At 42.5% G+C, this 14,466-nt stretch overlaps 1 protein-coding gene across 6 annotated transcripts in view; it reads right to left on the bottom strand.

The window, feature by feature from the left end:
* Positions 1–800: 800 nt before the first annotated feature.
* Positions 801–14,466, bottom strand: part of LOC105491314 (PH domain and leucine rich repeat protein phosphatase 2) — a 77,382-nt gene continuing 63,716 nt past the window's right edge. For all 6 annotated transcript variants that reach the window (XM_071084879.1, XM_071084880.1, XM_011757603.2 and 3 more), the window contains 5 exons: positions 14,277–14,407; positions 12,917–13,027; positions 11,234–11,428; positions 8,958–9,189; positions 801–5,909 (listed from right to left, as the gene is read on the bottom strand). In XM_071084879.1, coding sequence (XP_070940980.1) covers positions 4,755–5,909; positions 8,958–9,189; positions 11,234–11,428; positions 12,917–13,027; positions 14,277–14,407 — 1,824 coding nt within the window. In that variant the 3' untranslated portion in view covers positions 801–4,754. The remainder of the gene's footprint in view (positions 5,910–8,957; positions 9,190–11,233; positions 11,429–12,916; positions 13,028–14,276; positions 14,408–14,466) is intronic.

Genomic DNA, 14,466 nt, shown 5'->3' with positions numbered 1-14,466 from the left:
GAGCAGCCTGGGCAACATGGCAAAACCATGTCTCTACAAAAATTACAAATGAGCTGTGTGTGATGGTGCTTGCCTATGGCCCTGGCTACTCACGAGGCTAAGGTGGGAGGATCGCATTAGCATGGGAGGTAGAGGTTGCAATGAGCCAAGATCACACCACTGCACTCCAGCCTGGGCAACAGAGCAAGACCCTGACTCAACCTATCAATCAATCAGTTGAGAGGTAGCTACTCTTGCTTCAAAGTCCAGAGATTATGGGAGACACCCACGGGAGTCGGGGTAAGCGAGCAACAGTTTAGAGGCTTAACTGGATTCTAAGTAGCTCATGAGCCAAGACTCTGAAGTTCCTTCTTACACCAAAGCTGTCATTAAAAACATGATGACCGGCTTTTCCACGATGTCACCAGCTGTCATTTAGATGGAGCTGTGGATTGTTTACAATTTAGTTTTTGGTAGTCAGCTAATAACCTGCATGTCAATAAGGACAGTGTTTCCTGATTTTTTTCCTTTTTCCTGGCTCTGTGATTTCTGTAAGCACGTAAACCAAGGCAAAACATAGTGTTTCATGAAGTAAAAATCTGTATTGCCATTTCAGCTTAAAAGCTGATCAAAAATATTTATTCTTGCCTTAACTCATAGCTTTGCAGTGTCATGGAATGTGGTTTAATGTGCTTGTTCTCACTTATCTTCCCCAGGAAAATCCTGCAGGTGCTTTTGGTTAAGAACCCAATTCTACAAACAAGTTAGGAGAGAAAATTATAGCTTCATGCTAAAATACTTATGAAATAACAAGCACTCCATTTTAAAACAAAGCCATGAAAAAGAGATTCCACTTTATTTTATTTATTATTGTTATTGTTATTTTTACAAACAATAGATTTGCTGCAACATGCTCTGGCTCATATTATTGAATTAAAAAATTTAACACATTTCAAAAATATCAAAAATACACTATAATGAGTCTTAGGACTACAATACAACAGTGATTGCACAAAACCATAAGATATGAGCCCACTGTCTGGATGACATCCATTGGCAACAGTGAGAGAAAACCCTATAGCATCTGGGAGAAGTGCATGAAATTTAGAATACAAGGAGCTTATGTGTGACTGACTGATCACCAAATGAGGGAAACAGAGCAGGATTGACTGTAGCTGCTTTTTCTCAATCTAGGAAGTGCTTACCCAACTATGGGGCAAAAGTCACTAACTGGAGAGAAAGATTAACTTGCCTTCATGATTGGGAGTCTGAAAGCCTCCACCCAGAAGGAAGTAAAAAGTGACACAAGACAGTTCTATAGTGACGCTGAAGACATCACTGAATGGCTTGGAGACTAATTTAATAATTGGTACATTTATCGATAACAGCCAGCTGCTCCCTTATGGAGGTCTCTTCATTAATAATTATTGGATAGACAGAGAAGGTGAGCCTGTGGTTTCCAAGTACCAGCTTTCGCTAAAGGTCTAAATGGGAAGAAGAGCATCATTTGATATTCAGTAGATCTGCCACACCCAACTGGCTCCATCTCCTGGAAAGAAGCACTCACTACAAGCACCTGTAATAGCACCCAGCAATGACCACACTGCTCCTGCTGGCTCTTCCGTACACCAGTAAATGAACTCACCAATGTATTGCACACATACACTTCACAGTAGTACAATAAAGCCCTGTATCAGGAGTGGTAATTCAATGACTTGACTTTATAGTGCACTGTAGCTTTACGTCATACCCACATTCAAATTTTCAAATATCCTTCCAATCCATTTGAATAAAAATATATGGTGGCTGCCAAGACACATGTATTTTTCTTTTTTCCATGGACTCCTAAACTGCTCCCATAATCAGCAGTGTTCTTCTCTCAGAAATTATCTTAAGCTTCTCTATTCAATGGGAGGTACACACAGAGACCTGAGAACATGCAGAGGCCAGAATCTCTATGCTAGAGATCAACTGTACTCTGCCCACCCGGGGAACACATCCTCTGGGTAAAGTACTCGGAAGTAGATTACATTCACCTGGAAGCAGATACTGGCTTTCACCGACAGCCTGTTTAGAAAACACAGTGTCTGTAAATTACCTCAGAGGTCAAAGAGTTTTGTATTATATTTTTCATTATGGGCTATGGCCTTTTTACCCTCTGTTTTAATACAGAGCAACTACAAAAGGACATGAATTAAAGGAGACTGCAAAAAAGAATAATCAGTTTTGGTACTGCCTATAATAAAGATTTTCAATACAACCTAATGGTTCCTGAAAATAATTCTAGCACACAGAAGAACATTTGGAATTACAGAGTTCTGCTGACTAAAAAGTAAATACATTTACTTTTGGTAAGGTGATTTCAGAACTGGGATTTGAGGGGGTTCCAGTAAGTAGGGTGGGAAACGAATAGCAGACAAGAAAGGGGTTCACCATAAATAATAATTTTTATGAGACTATACTATTAAAGTGGTGTATTCCCAAAATAACTTTAATTTTTGGACATCACTATTCTACAGCCTGAAGGTTCTGCCGTCTGAGTAAGATGTTTTACATCATTCATCACTATCATCCTGGGTTATTTCATTTTCATTTTTCTTCATTAAAAAAAAAAAAATTCCCATATAAAAATAAGGTGGCAAAACACTCTTGTTCCCATCTTTCTAACAGCACCTAAACTCTGCGTGAACCACTATGTTCCCTACTTCAAATCGAAGACCTGAGTTCTAAAATTTTTCAATAGCTGACCAGTAGTTTGACAATTTGGGGAATCAAGTTCAGATTCTCGAGGGGTTGAACATTGGACATCTGTTAGAGTGTACCAAATCCCCCAAGAGTGTACCCCAATGACACGTGCATATGGGCACGGGGCCTCTGAGAAGATGAAGACACACAATTATTATGGACAGGTCATCTGGTTTTTGACTATTGCTTTGAACAAAAACTTCCCAAAAATACACACGAAAATATATTTATATTTAACCCTCTCTTTAATGTATTGTTTCTGATGAAACAAATAAAAAATGGCTCTACTCTATTTTTAATTGTAGAAGTGTTCCAAAACTTCAAAGCACATTCCCCATTGGGTAAAATCAAGCAATGCCAACATTTTGTGGGAATAGGAATTTTCCTAGGCAAATCTTCAAGTGGAAAAAGTGACAGAAATATGAAGAAACTGCATTTTGCTAGGGTTATGTGGAATGTGCAAAAAATACAGGTTTTCTGTAAGCTTAAGAATTTCTCAATGAAGTGTCTTTCTTATGTTAGTATTGAGCCCAGTATTCTAAAACCACATAGAGTATGCAGTTTTCAGAAGAGTACACTGTTCAACATTCAAGAGGCAAGCCCTCAACTCATTTCCAATATTCTAGAGAACCATCCCTCTCCTCCAGCATAGGAGAAGGAACAAGTCTAACCTTAACGCTCCATTCATCTGTTCTCATTGGCCTCAGTCCATTTCAGAGTCATCTGCCATAACTTAAGGTCACATGGATGCAAGCAGGGTCAGCCTTGACCCTCCCCCTTAGGAAGCTGCCTGCCAATTCCTCCACGTGCCAAGGAAAGAGGCCAATCTCTCAATTTCCTTGGGAAATACCTAGCAGGTATCATATGTGTCAAGGGGTAATTCTCTTTTTCTGATCTAGGGAGAAGTAGTCTTGGTCCTCACTCCTTCCCCATTTTCATCCCCAAAAGAAGATCCTATTACCCCAAGTTTTTCAGGAGCTTTCACAGTCTGACATCCAACAGTTAAATCAACTTCACAGGGTCCTTCCTATACCCTTGGATAAGGCTCCAACACCCAATTCTCTCTCTGCCTATGGATGAAGGTGCCGGGCTGCCTCTAAGAAGATTGGCTCGAGTGCAGATTCAAAAATAAAAAGTTCACAGTCAATGAAAAGTGCTCTTATTACATTACATACATAAATTATGTTTGATTGGTTCTACATTTCCAACAGACATCATTTTGATAGGCTGTATTCTCGTAGAGAAGAATGAAAAGCCATGTGACTAGTCACATCACACCCCATTAGTCTGAGATAAGGTGATTTCTCTATCACAGAGATCCATCAGCAGCAATTAGTAAAGAGAATCGATCTTCACTTTTTTCCTCCACATAAATAGTCCCTTTCCTGCCCAGGCAGGCAAATTCTCAAAATGATCCTAGGAGAGAAAGGGTTAATGGCAGGTGGTAGGACTGACACAGAACAGCTGCTTTCTTCCCAGTACCCCTGGGAATTCCAATGCAGGTTAAATATCAAACTTAACACTGATGGTGGCTACTAGTTTATCCAGAGCCAGCCACTGATGGCTCTCACTCTTTTTGGCTTCGAGTTCAACCCCACACAGCTATGGTTTAGAAATGTAGAGGCAGGGCTGGGTGCGGTGGCTCGTGCCTGTAATCCTAGCACTTTGGGAGGCCAAGGAGGGTGGATCACCTGAGGTCAGGAGTTCAACACCAGCCTGGCCAACATGGTGAAACCCCATCTCTAAAAAAATACAAAAAAAAAAAAATTAGCTGGGCATGATGGCAGGTGCCTGTAATCCCAGCTACTCGGGAGGCTGAGACAGGAGAATGGCTTGAACCCAGGGGCGGAGGTCACAGTGACCCTAGATTGCACTATTGCACTCCAGCCTGAGCAACCAAGCGAGACTCCATCTCAAAAAAAAAAAAAAAAACCAAAACCAACAAAAAGAAATGTAGAGGCAGAATGCCTCTGGCAGGTTCCTACCCCAACCCTGCACAGCCTCCTCCCACACTGTGCCCAGTGGGGTGGTCACAGTGCTGTGTCAAACTCCTCCGGAGGCTCGGTCCGATCCTCTTCGTGGGGCTCAGGCTCGAGCCGGCTGTCCTGGTGCTGCTTCATTTGTTCCTTCACTTCTTCTTCCAGGTCACGAGGTACAACAAACTGATCCTCTGGTTCCATCTGAGTGGGGGCAGCAAAATAGCCAGTTTTCCTCTTGGGCACTTCTGTGGCCACTTCAATGAGGTTGAGGCTGTCCTCTAGGGGCACAATAGAGCCATTGGAGAGTTTCTTCCCATAGAGGCAGGAGGTGGAGGGAGACTTCTGTAACTCCATCCTGTCCTTGCTCACTGGCAGGACTATGCCACTATTCACACTGTTCTGTCTTCGGATCCCAAAACACGACCCTCTACCATGTTCCTCAGAACACGGGGTAGGAGAACTCTCTCTGAGAGGGGGTGAGTTCTCCAGATCCCTCCCCCTGCAGCAGTGGATGTCTACTTCTACCTCTACCTTGCTGCCGTTGGTTATGACCCCCTCAACGGGCTGGTCATCATCACTGTCCAGGCCGTTGTCAGACTGGTTACTGGAGAAGGTAGCACAAGAAGGCTGGCGCTGAAACAGCCCAGAGGTGGGTGTTGGGTGGAGGCTGCAGCGCCGCTCTGGCCTCGGAAGCAAGGCAGTGTCCAGGCCCCCAGCATTATGCTCATCAGAAGCAGTGGACCCCACTTCACTGCTCACCTCTGAGGTGGACATCTCACTGCTGAACTCAGAGGCAATCCCACTGCTAGAGGATGGAGTGGCTGGCTTAGGGGCATCCTTGATACTGGTGGTTGAAGCAAATCCCACAGGACCTGGGAGGGTGAGCCCATTCATTTCACAAGTGCAGCCTTCCTCACCAATATTCAAATAAACCACCATCGCCCCTACGTTGTCCTGACAGCCATAGCTCTGTGCTAACGTGCACAGCTTCTTAGCAGCTGCTAATGGGTCTTGTACATGACGTACAGCATTGACAGCTTCTGTGTAGGACAAGTGTTCCCACAATGCTTTGTTTCCCAGAATCAGCAACTCATCTTGAATGGTCAGTGGAGTGGAAGATATGTGGGGCTTGGGGAGGATCCAAGGGTAGAGGTATGTACAGCCCAGCATCCGGGTACAGCAGGTTACCCCATTCACTTTGTTGTCCTAGAGAAGAGCAGGACACAAATTCTGAGAAACAAGCAACAATGATAGGCAACTTGATATCTTTCTAGATCACAGTGCTTAGGGATCTACAATAAAACTGTGTATGATTTTTCCTATGGATTAGTGTAATTTTAAGTGGATGCACAGAAATAAATGTAGAGAAGTCTTAAAAGACAAAATACTATATGGTTATTATAGAGTCAAGTAAAAATAGGTAACTAAAAGGCACCACCATCCCAAAAGACGTTTGCTTTAACATGAAAAACAGGCCTCAGTATGTCTATAAATAGAGAAACATGATAGAAAAACAACAAGCAGAACTATCATTAATTCTCTGTCACTAGTACTCTCAGAGAGGATGAAACAGAAAGGTCACTAAAAGTGATTTTTCACTTAAAGGGATATTAGCTGGGACTGAAAAGATACCAATGGTAAAGACAATCTTGGTAGTTAAGGCATCGAATAATCTCTAAGATTATTCAGCCTAAAAAGGGAGAGTCTGAGACGTGCAGCATCATTGACCTACGCTCTGGGGACTGCACCAAGAATAAACAGCTGATCAAATCAAAATCTCTGTAATTCCAAACTTAGAGGAAACAGAGCAACCCTGCTTGCAGGCTGGGAATGCTCACAAGTCAGACACTTTGTAGTATTGATTTCAAGAAAAGAAAAAAATACAAAACAAAACTCTAAAGTCATCAATAAATTAATTTCATAGTTGCAGTTACCCTCTGGGAGAAGACCTGACCTTATCTGTCAGAATTTGTCATAAACTCTAAACTGTACTTTCTTCATCTGAAAAATGAAAATGGGAGTTTAACAACCACCCACTGAATCAGAAACTCTGGGGCTAGGGCCCACCAATTCATGGGAGTTACTGTTAAGATTAAGTAAAATAATAAAGGTATGGTGCTTGGCAAATAATGGACAAACAATAAATGTTTGTGGTTAAAATAACATTTATAAAAATACTTCCTACTTGTGTACAATCCCCTAAGAAAAATCTAAACATTGGCCAGGTGCGGTGGCTCATGCTTGTAATCCCAGCACTTTGGGAGGCTGAGGTGGGCAGATCATCTGAGATGGGAGTTCAAGACCAGACTGACCAACATGGAGAAACCCTGTCTCTACTAAAAACACAAAATTAGCCAGGCGTAGTGGCGCATAGGCGCCTACAGTCCCAGCTACTCGGGAGGCCGAGGCAGGAGACTCACTTGAACCCGGGAGGCAGAGATTGCGGTGAGCCAAGATAATGCCATTGCACTCCAGCCTAAGCAACAAGAATGAAACTCTGCCTCAAAAAAAAAAAAAAAAAAAAAAAAAAGAATAAACATTATCCAAATTCTATAAAAAGACAAGTCAAACAAAAAGTTATCTGAAGCCAGGTGCAGTGGCTTGTGCCTATAGTCCCAGCTACTCAGGAAGCTAAAGCAGAAAGATCACTTAATCCAGGAGTTCAAGTACAAACTGGGTAACACAGCAAGACTTTGTCTCTAAAAATAACGAAAAAGTTAAAATACTATCTTTTATCTTTCATTTGTTTTGACTGAGCTTCCCAAAACTAATGTCTCATATTTCCAGAATCCTAATAGTATCAATCACTTAATAATGATGGTTTTTGATTTTTGTTTCCTTAGATGAACTTTAATACAGAATTCTGACAGAATAGTCCAGAAATGGACCCACACAAATACAGTCAACTGATCTCTGAAAAAAGAGCAAAGGTCATACAAATAGTCTTTTGACTATTTGTCTTTTCAACAAATGGTGCTGGAACAAGTGGACACCTACATGCAAAACACCAATATAGACAGGGAGCTTACACTTTTCACAAAAATTAACTCAAAACAGACCGTGGACCAAAATGTAAAACACAAAACTAAACTTCTAGAAGATAACATAGAAGAAAATCTAGGTGACCTTGGGTTTGGCCATGAGTTTTAGATACAACACCACAAGCACGATCCATGAGACAAAAACCAACAAGTGGGCCTTCATTAAAACTAAAAGCTCTGCAAAAAAACACTGTTAAAAGAATGGAAAGACAAGCCCCAGACTGGGAAAAAATATTTGCAAAACATGTATCTGATAAAGAACTTGTTTCCAAAATATACAAAGATTTTTTTTTTCTTTTTTTTTTTTTTTGAGACGGAGTTTTGCTCTTGTCACCCAGGCTGGAATGCAGTGGCGCAATCTCGGCTCACCGCAACCTCCACCTCCCAGGTTCAAGCAATTCTCCTGCCTCAGCCTCCCGAGTAGCTGGGATTGCAGGCATGCGCCACCACACCTGGCTTCTTTTTTTTTGTATTTTCAGTAGCGACAGGGCTTCTCCATGTTGGTCAGGCTGGTCTCAAACTCCTGACTTCATGTGATCCGCCCACCTTGGACTCCCAAAGTGCTGAGATTACAGGCATGAGCCACCAAGCCGGGCCTACAAAGACTCTTAAAACTCAACAATACAGAAACAAACAATCCAATTTACAGTTCTCAAAAGATCTGAACGGAATTCCACTTTGTGATAAACAATGTTCACAAGTAATTGCTAAAGTTTCTCTGAGAGCAAAATGTTAATTTCTAAAAAAGGAGAAAAGCTAAAAAACAGTAGAAATACTGATGTTTCATTATCAAAACAGAACACCAGCGCATACTACACCACATAGAGTATAAACACAGAACATTTTGAAACTTTGCATTTCAGAATGGAGATGTCAAACTAGAGAACTCTTTCTTCTATTTGGAATAACAAACCAGATGAGCTGGAAATTAGCTAAGGGGACATTTAACATCCATTTTACAAGCTAGCTATCAATATACAGGACGACAAATCAGGATTTTGTATTTCTAATTCACTTTGCTTCTTCTCTGTGCTAGTCACCGATCAGATTTTCTTCTAGGACTATAGCTGAAACCATCTGAATTGAACTTTTATCTGGATTGGATACAATTTACAGGGCGTGATAGGAAGAAAATGGGCCTTCATCACCTATACACAAAGCAGCCTCCACTGGATCTGGGGAGCAGAAGTGACTGGCAGGGAGCGGAACACACCTCTGTGATGATGGCTTTTTGGTCCTTCACCCTTTGCGCCTCCTCTGGGTCCTGCTCCAGGCTGAAGACTTTAGAGAGGGGCACTGGCTTCCCACCTCGGCACAGGACTGCTTGACACGTGCCAACATTGGCTACAGTCAAGCTAAAGCTACTTGCTGGATCGGCAGTGTCAGGGCGAATGTAGCACAGGAGAGCGGAGGAGCCCAACTTCTGGCCAGCCATTCCTAATTTCCTGTTCAGAAAGAAAGAAAAAGAAGACGTGGTGGCTAGTTTTAGAGGAAAGTGGTGGTCCTGCACATACATTTTTTTTTTTTTTTTTTTGCCATGTGATCGTGAACCAGCCTGACCCTTATCCACCTAACTGCAGACTTGCTGTGGCTGATGGTGGTGAAGACAGTTCTGCCTCCATTCTCAGCTGAGGAAAAGGTTTACGAAAGGGAGAGAATCTACCTTTTGCATCTTTCTCCACAGCTTTTGTGTCTGATCAAAGACTTCCTCATTCAGGGGCTCTCAAACTTGAGCATATCAGAATCCCCTGAGGGCTTGTCAGAACAGGGACTGCTGGGCCCTAGCCCCAGAGTTTCTGAATCAGTGGGTAAGAGACTGGCCCAGTAAACTGCATTCCAAGAAATTTCTGGTGATTCTGAGGCTGCTGGTCCTAGAACAACACTTTGAGAACCACTTACTTAGGTTCTAAGTTCCTCGAGGGAAGGACCATGATTCTTGCATTTCCCCCATATGCAGGGCATCCACACATCTGTACTTGGAAACAATGTTAATGAGGAACAGACACTAGCAAAAGACCTAGTTTCAAATCCCAGCTCTGCCATTTTCTGGCTACAGACCCTCAGCAAGCGATTTCTCCAAGAAATTTCTCTGATAAAATATATAGCATGAAAAATACTTGCTACAGTTCCTGGCTCAAGAGTTGCTTCATAAATTGAGTTCCCTTTCCTAAACCCTTTATTTTGCAAAGTTTCTAGTTCAATTATACTACTGAAAAACAGACTCCTTCCTAACACTTCGCTTTTGTTATGACAGATAAAACTAGTTAAAGCCCATCCTGGCTAACATGGTGAAACCCCGTCTCTACTAAAAATGCAAAAAATTAGCTGGACGTGGTGGCAGGTGCTTGTAGCCCCAGCTACTCGGGAGGCTGAGGCAGGAGAATGGCGTGAACCCGGGAGGCGGAGCTTGCAGTGAGCCGAGGTTGCGCCACTGCACTCCAGCCTGGGGGACAGAGCAAGATTCCGTCTCAAAAAAGAAAAAAAAAAAAAAACTAGTTCAAGCTCCAAGCTGTTCCACTTCAACCTGGATTATACAAGTTTACAAACAACCTCTCAGTTGTTTATATCCTTTATCGGTCCACCTGATATGCAAATACTCCATTACAGTTAGGTTATACAGATATCCTCGACTTATGATGGTTCAACTTAAGACTTTCTGACTTCATGATGGTGCAAAAGCAATACTGCATGCATTAAGTAGAAACTGTAATTTGTATTTTGATCTTTTCCTGGGCTAGTGACATGTGGTACGACATTCTCTCATGATGCTGGGCAGAGGTAGCAAGCCATAGCTCCCAGTCAGCCACTTGATCACAAGGGTAAACAACCAATACAGTACCCTGTGTCACCACATGATTTTGCCCAACTATAAGCTAATGGGTAAGCATTCCAAGCACATTTAACGTAGGCTAAGTGAAGCCATGATGTTTGGTAAGTTAGGTGTATTAAATGTAGTTTCTACTTATCACATTTTCAAATTATGATGGGTTTATCAGGATGTAACCCTATTCGAAGTTGAGGAGCATCTGTATAGGGTTTTTGCCTTTAAGTGGCTTAGACTTTACTTAGAAGATGAGTTCGGTAAAACCCCAGAAAGAGGTATTCTAAACCTATGAATCTCATAAGTATTTGGTTAACTCTTTCGTAGGTCACTGACTCCTTGGACAATCTTATGAAAGCTGACCACCTTCCTCCTCAAAATGTACAACCACATATATATACACACACAACCTTTTGCACATAAATTTTGGGCTTCCCAGATCCTCAGCAGCCTTTGGATTCAACAGAGAAAACAGATGACCCCATTGACTTTTGAAAGAGCCAAAGTCCCCACACTCCATGCTCATATAGAGAATGATCATAGAAGACAACAACGTGAGTTCTTTCCTTGATCCTGTATCCATAATTTAGACCCTGACCTTTTGGTTTAGAAAGACATACTTTCCAAATGTAGAACTGAGTTAGGGATTTTTCAACCCACCTGCTTACCTGTGAGATACCAAGAAGGTGTTAGCCATGAAAACTGTGTCATTAGTTGACTGCTGTACCTCTTCTAAAAGCACATCTGCCATCGTACACTGCAGCAGGCGTGGGAGTTCCTCATTTCGGTCCCCATCAAACATGCCATACACAGCTCCCACCCCCTCTGCAAAGTTATCCATAGCAAGCGCTGAGACACACAGCCTACAACAGAAACATGAGAAACACAATCATCAAAAAAAGTTACTGGTAAAATATTATTCTTCAGGGAGCATTCTTTTTTTTTTTTTTTTTGAGATTTTTTTTTTTTTGAGAGGGAGTCTGGTACTGTCGCCCAGACTGGAGTGCAGTGGCACAATCTTGGCTCACTACAAGCTCCACCTCCCAGGTTCATGCCATTCTCCTGCCTCAGCCTCCCGAGTAGTTGGGACTACAGGCACCAGCCACCACGCCCACCTAATTTTTTTGTATTTTTAGTAGAAATGGGGTTTCACCGTGTTACCCAGGATGGTCTCGATCTCCTGACCTTATGATCTGCCCGCCTCGGCCTTCCAAAGTGCTGGGATTACAGGCGTGAGCCACTGTGCCTGGCCGGGAGCATTCTTTTAAAACATAAGTATTGGCTGGGCGCGGTGGCTCACGCCTGTAATCCCAGCACTTTGGGAGGCCGAGGCGGGTGGATCACGAGGTCAGGAGATCGAGACCATCCTGGCTAACACGATGAAACTCCGTCTCTACTAAAAATAGAAAAAATTAGTTGGGCGTGGTGGTGGGCGCCTGTAGTTCCAGCTACTCGGGAGGCTGAGGCAGGAGAATGGCGTGAACCTGGGAGGTGGAGCTTGCAGTGAGCCGAGATCGTGCCACTGCACTCCAGTCTGGGAGACACAGCGAGACTCCGTCTCAAAAAAAAAAAAAAAAAAACAAACAAAAAACATAAGTATTAACTAAAGGTGGTGAAGACCAGAAGCAAATCGTAATCTACACATAAGAAAAGTCCCTAGACATAATTAAGCTACATCTGAAAAAGCTAATGCCCTAAGGAAAGGGAAAACAGCCGCATTCATGGGCAGTACATATTAGCTTTGCAATGCTGCCAAAGGCTGGTAAGATAAAACACTTGCTCTTAGTAGTGACTAAGGATTACTTTTGTCAAGGCCCATCAGCCAAAGACCACCAGAGCACACCTAAGGTTGAAAAAGTTGAGTTTATTACTCCTTATAGCAAATGAGAGTGCACCCCATGGAACCTTGGGGTATACAGGTAAGGGGTGCTAAAAAGAACCCACTACAGGGTTTGGACTTTGGTTCGGTCACTTTGGGGAAGGTCTAAGGAAGAGGATCATACTAGACTGGGTGTCATCAGAAAGTGGGGCCATTCTATGGCTGGGTATAAATCTTATCTATAGGGAAGGAAAATTAGCAGGAGGATAAAGCTGTAACTGGTAAAGAAAGTAGCATCTACCCATCTTAGCCATGAAAGAGGGTGTTTGGTATTCTGTTGACTGCACATTTGTGTTGTTTTTGTCTTAAAACTTTATCATGATCTCAAAGGGATCTTATCCGACACTGATGTTCTATGATTTGTTTATGTACAACAGAACAACATGGCCTAGCTATTATGAGCATCAGGCCAGTTCTCAGACGCCAGGGGCTGCCTTTTTTCTTTCTCAGTCTCCACGGCCAATATACTCACTTATTTCTCTGCCCTGCCATCTCAGCCAGTCCATGGCTCCAGAAAGTTGATGTAACTGTAGAATCTGTGGTTGGCAAAGGTTTCTGATCAATTTTCAGAGTTGTGATATGGCTGTGGGAGGTGAAGGAAGATTAAACCATATATTCTTCTGTATTTTACAAAAAACTATCCCAACAATAGTATTATTTTGTTTTATTTTATTTTATTTTATTTTATTTTTGGAGACGGAGTCTCCCTCTTGTCACAGAGGCTGGAGTGTAGTGGCGTGACCTCGTCTCACTGCAACTTCTGCTTCCCGGGTTCAAGCAATTTTCCTGCTTCAGCCTCCTGAGCAGCTGAGATTACAGGTGCATGCCACCGTGCCCGGCTAACTTTTGTATTTCTTTATTCTTTTGTTTTTTTGAGACAGAGTCTCCCTCTGTTGCCCAGGCTGGAGTGCAGTGGTGCAATATCAGCTCACTGCAACCTTTGTTTCCTGGGTTCAAACGATTCTCCTGCCTCAGTCTCCCGAGTAGCTGGGATTACAGGTGCCTGCCACAACAACCAGCTAATTTCCGTACTTTTAGTAGAGATGGGGTTTCAACATATTGGGCAGGCTGGTCTCGAACTCCTGACCTCAAGTGATCTGCCCACCTCGGCCTCCCAAAGTGCAGCATTACGGGTGTGAGCCACCGCACCTGGCTAATTTTTGTATTTTTAATAGGGATGGAGTTTTGTCATGTTGACCAGGCTGGTCTTGAACTCCTGACCTCAGGTGATCCACCCACCTTGGCTCCCCAAAGTGCTGGAATTACAGGCGTGAGCCACTGCACCCGGCCAACAGTAATATATCTTTTAATAAAATAATCTATGGACAGCCTAAGATTCATTTCCAGAAAGACTGATGAAAATAGTATGCTTAACTACTGGCAAAGAAGGAGGGGAGAGAAAGGAAAGGGGTAAGAGGATCAAAGGGGTAGGAGTTTCAATCAAAAACTAAGCACAACAAAGATTTCCAAGTTTTAGCCAACCATCTATTTATGTTAAGTATTTTGATACAATGAAGTCTTGGTACAATGGATGAACTTGCATTGTCTCTTAGATGTTATATAATCTGTGCCACCTAAAACATCTATGCCTGTTGTGAAAATATTCAGTATGTGGGTGGGTAGTAGCCATGGAGTAGTCCTAATATAAACAGATTGACTACTGGATACAACATCTATTCATAACTTAATCAAAGAAGAGAACCTAGGGGCTTTATGGCCTAAATTCATTCTGTTCCTTTCATTAATAGAGATCTCCATAGTACTAAGGAAGACTTACACATGGCTGGTGGGCCTAAGAGCACATAGAGATTCCATTTCAAATTTTTTCCTACCTAAATATGTCCAGTGTCTTGTGTTCCAGAACCAGATTTGTATTTCCAGTCAGGTCAAGGTCTTGTAATGTAGCAGGCAAAGCCTCTGGAATCAGGATTTCTGTCAAGTCATTGCAACTTAGGTCTACAAACTAAGAAAAAATAGAGAAATCAAAAGAAAATACATCATAGAGACTTAGTTCTTTACTCC

Source organism: Macaca nemestrina, chromosome 18 (assembly GCF_043159975.1).
Source record: "Macaca nemestrina isolate mMacNem1 chromosome 18, mMacNem.hap1, whole genome shotgun sequence".
Taxonomy (NCBI): Eukaryota; Metazoa; Chordata; class Mammalia; order Primates; family Cercopithecidae; genus Macaca; species Macaca nemestrina.
Note: the sequence above shows the minus strand (reverse complement) of the source record. Positions and strands in the feature narration are given on the sequence as shown.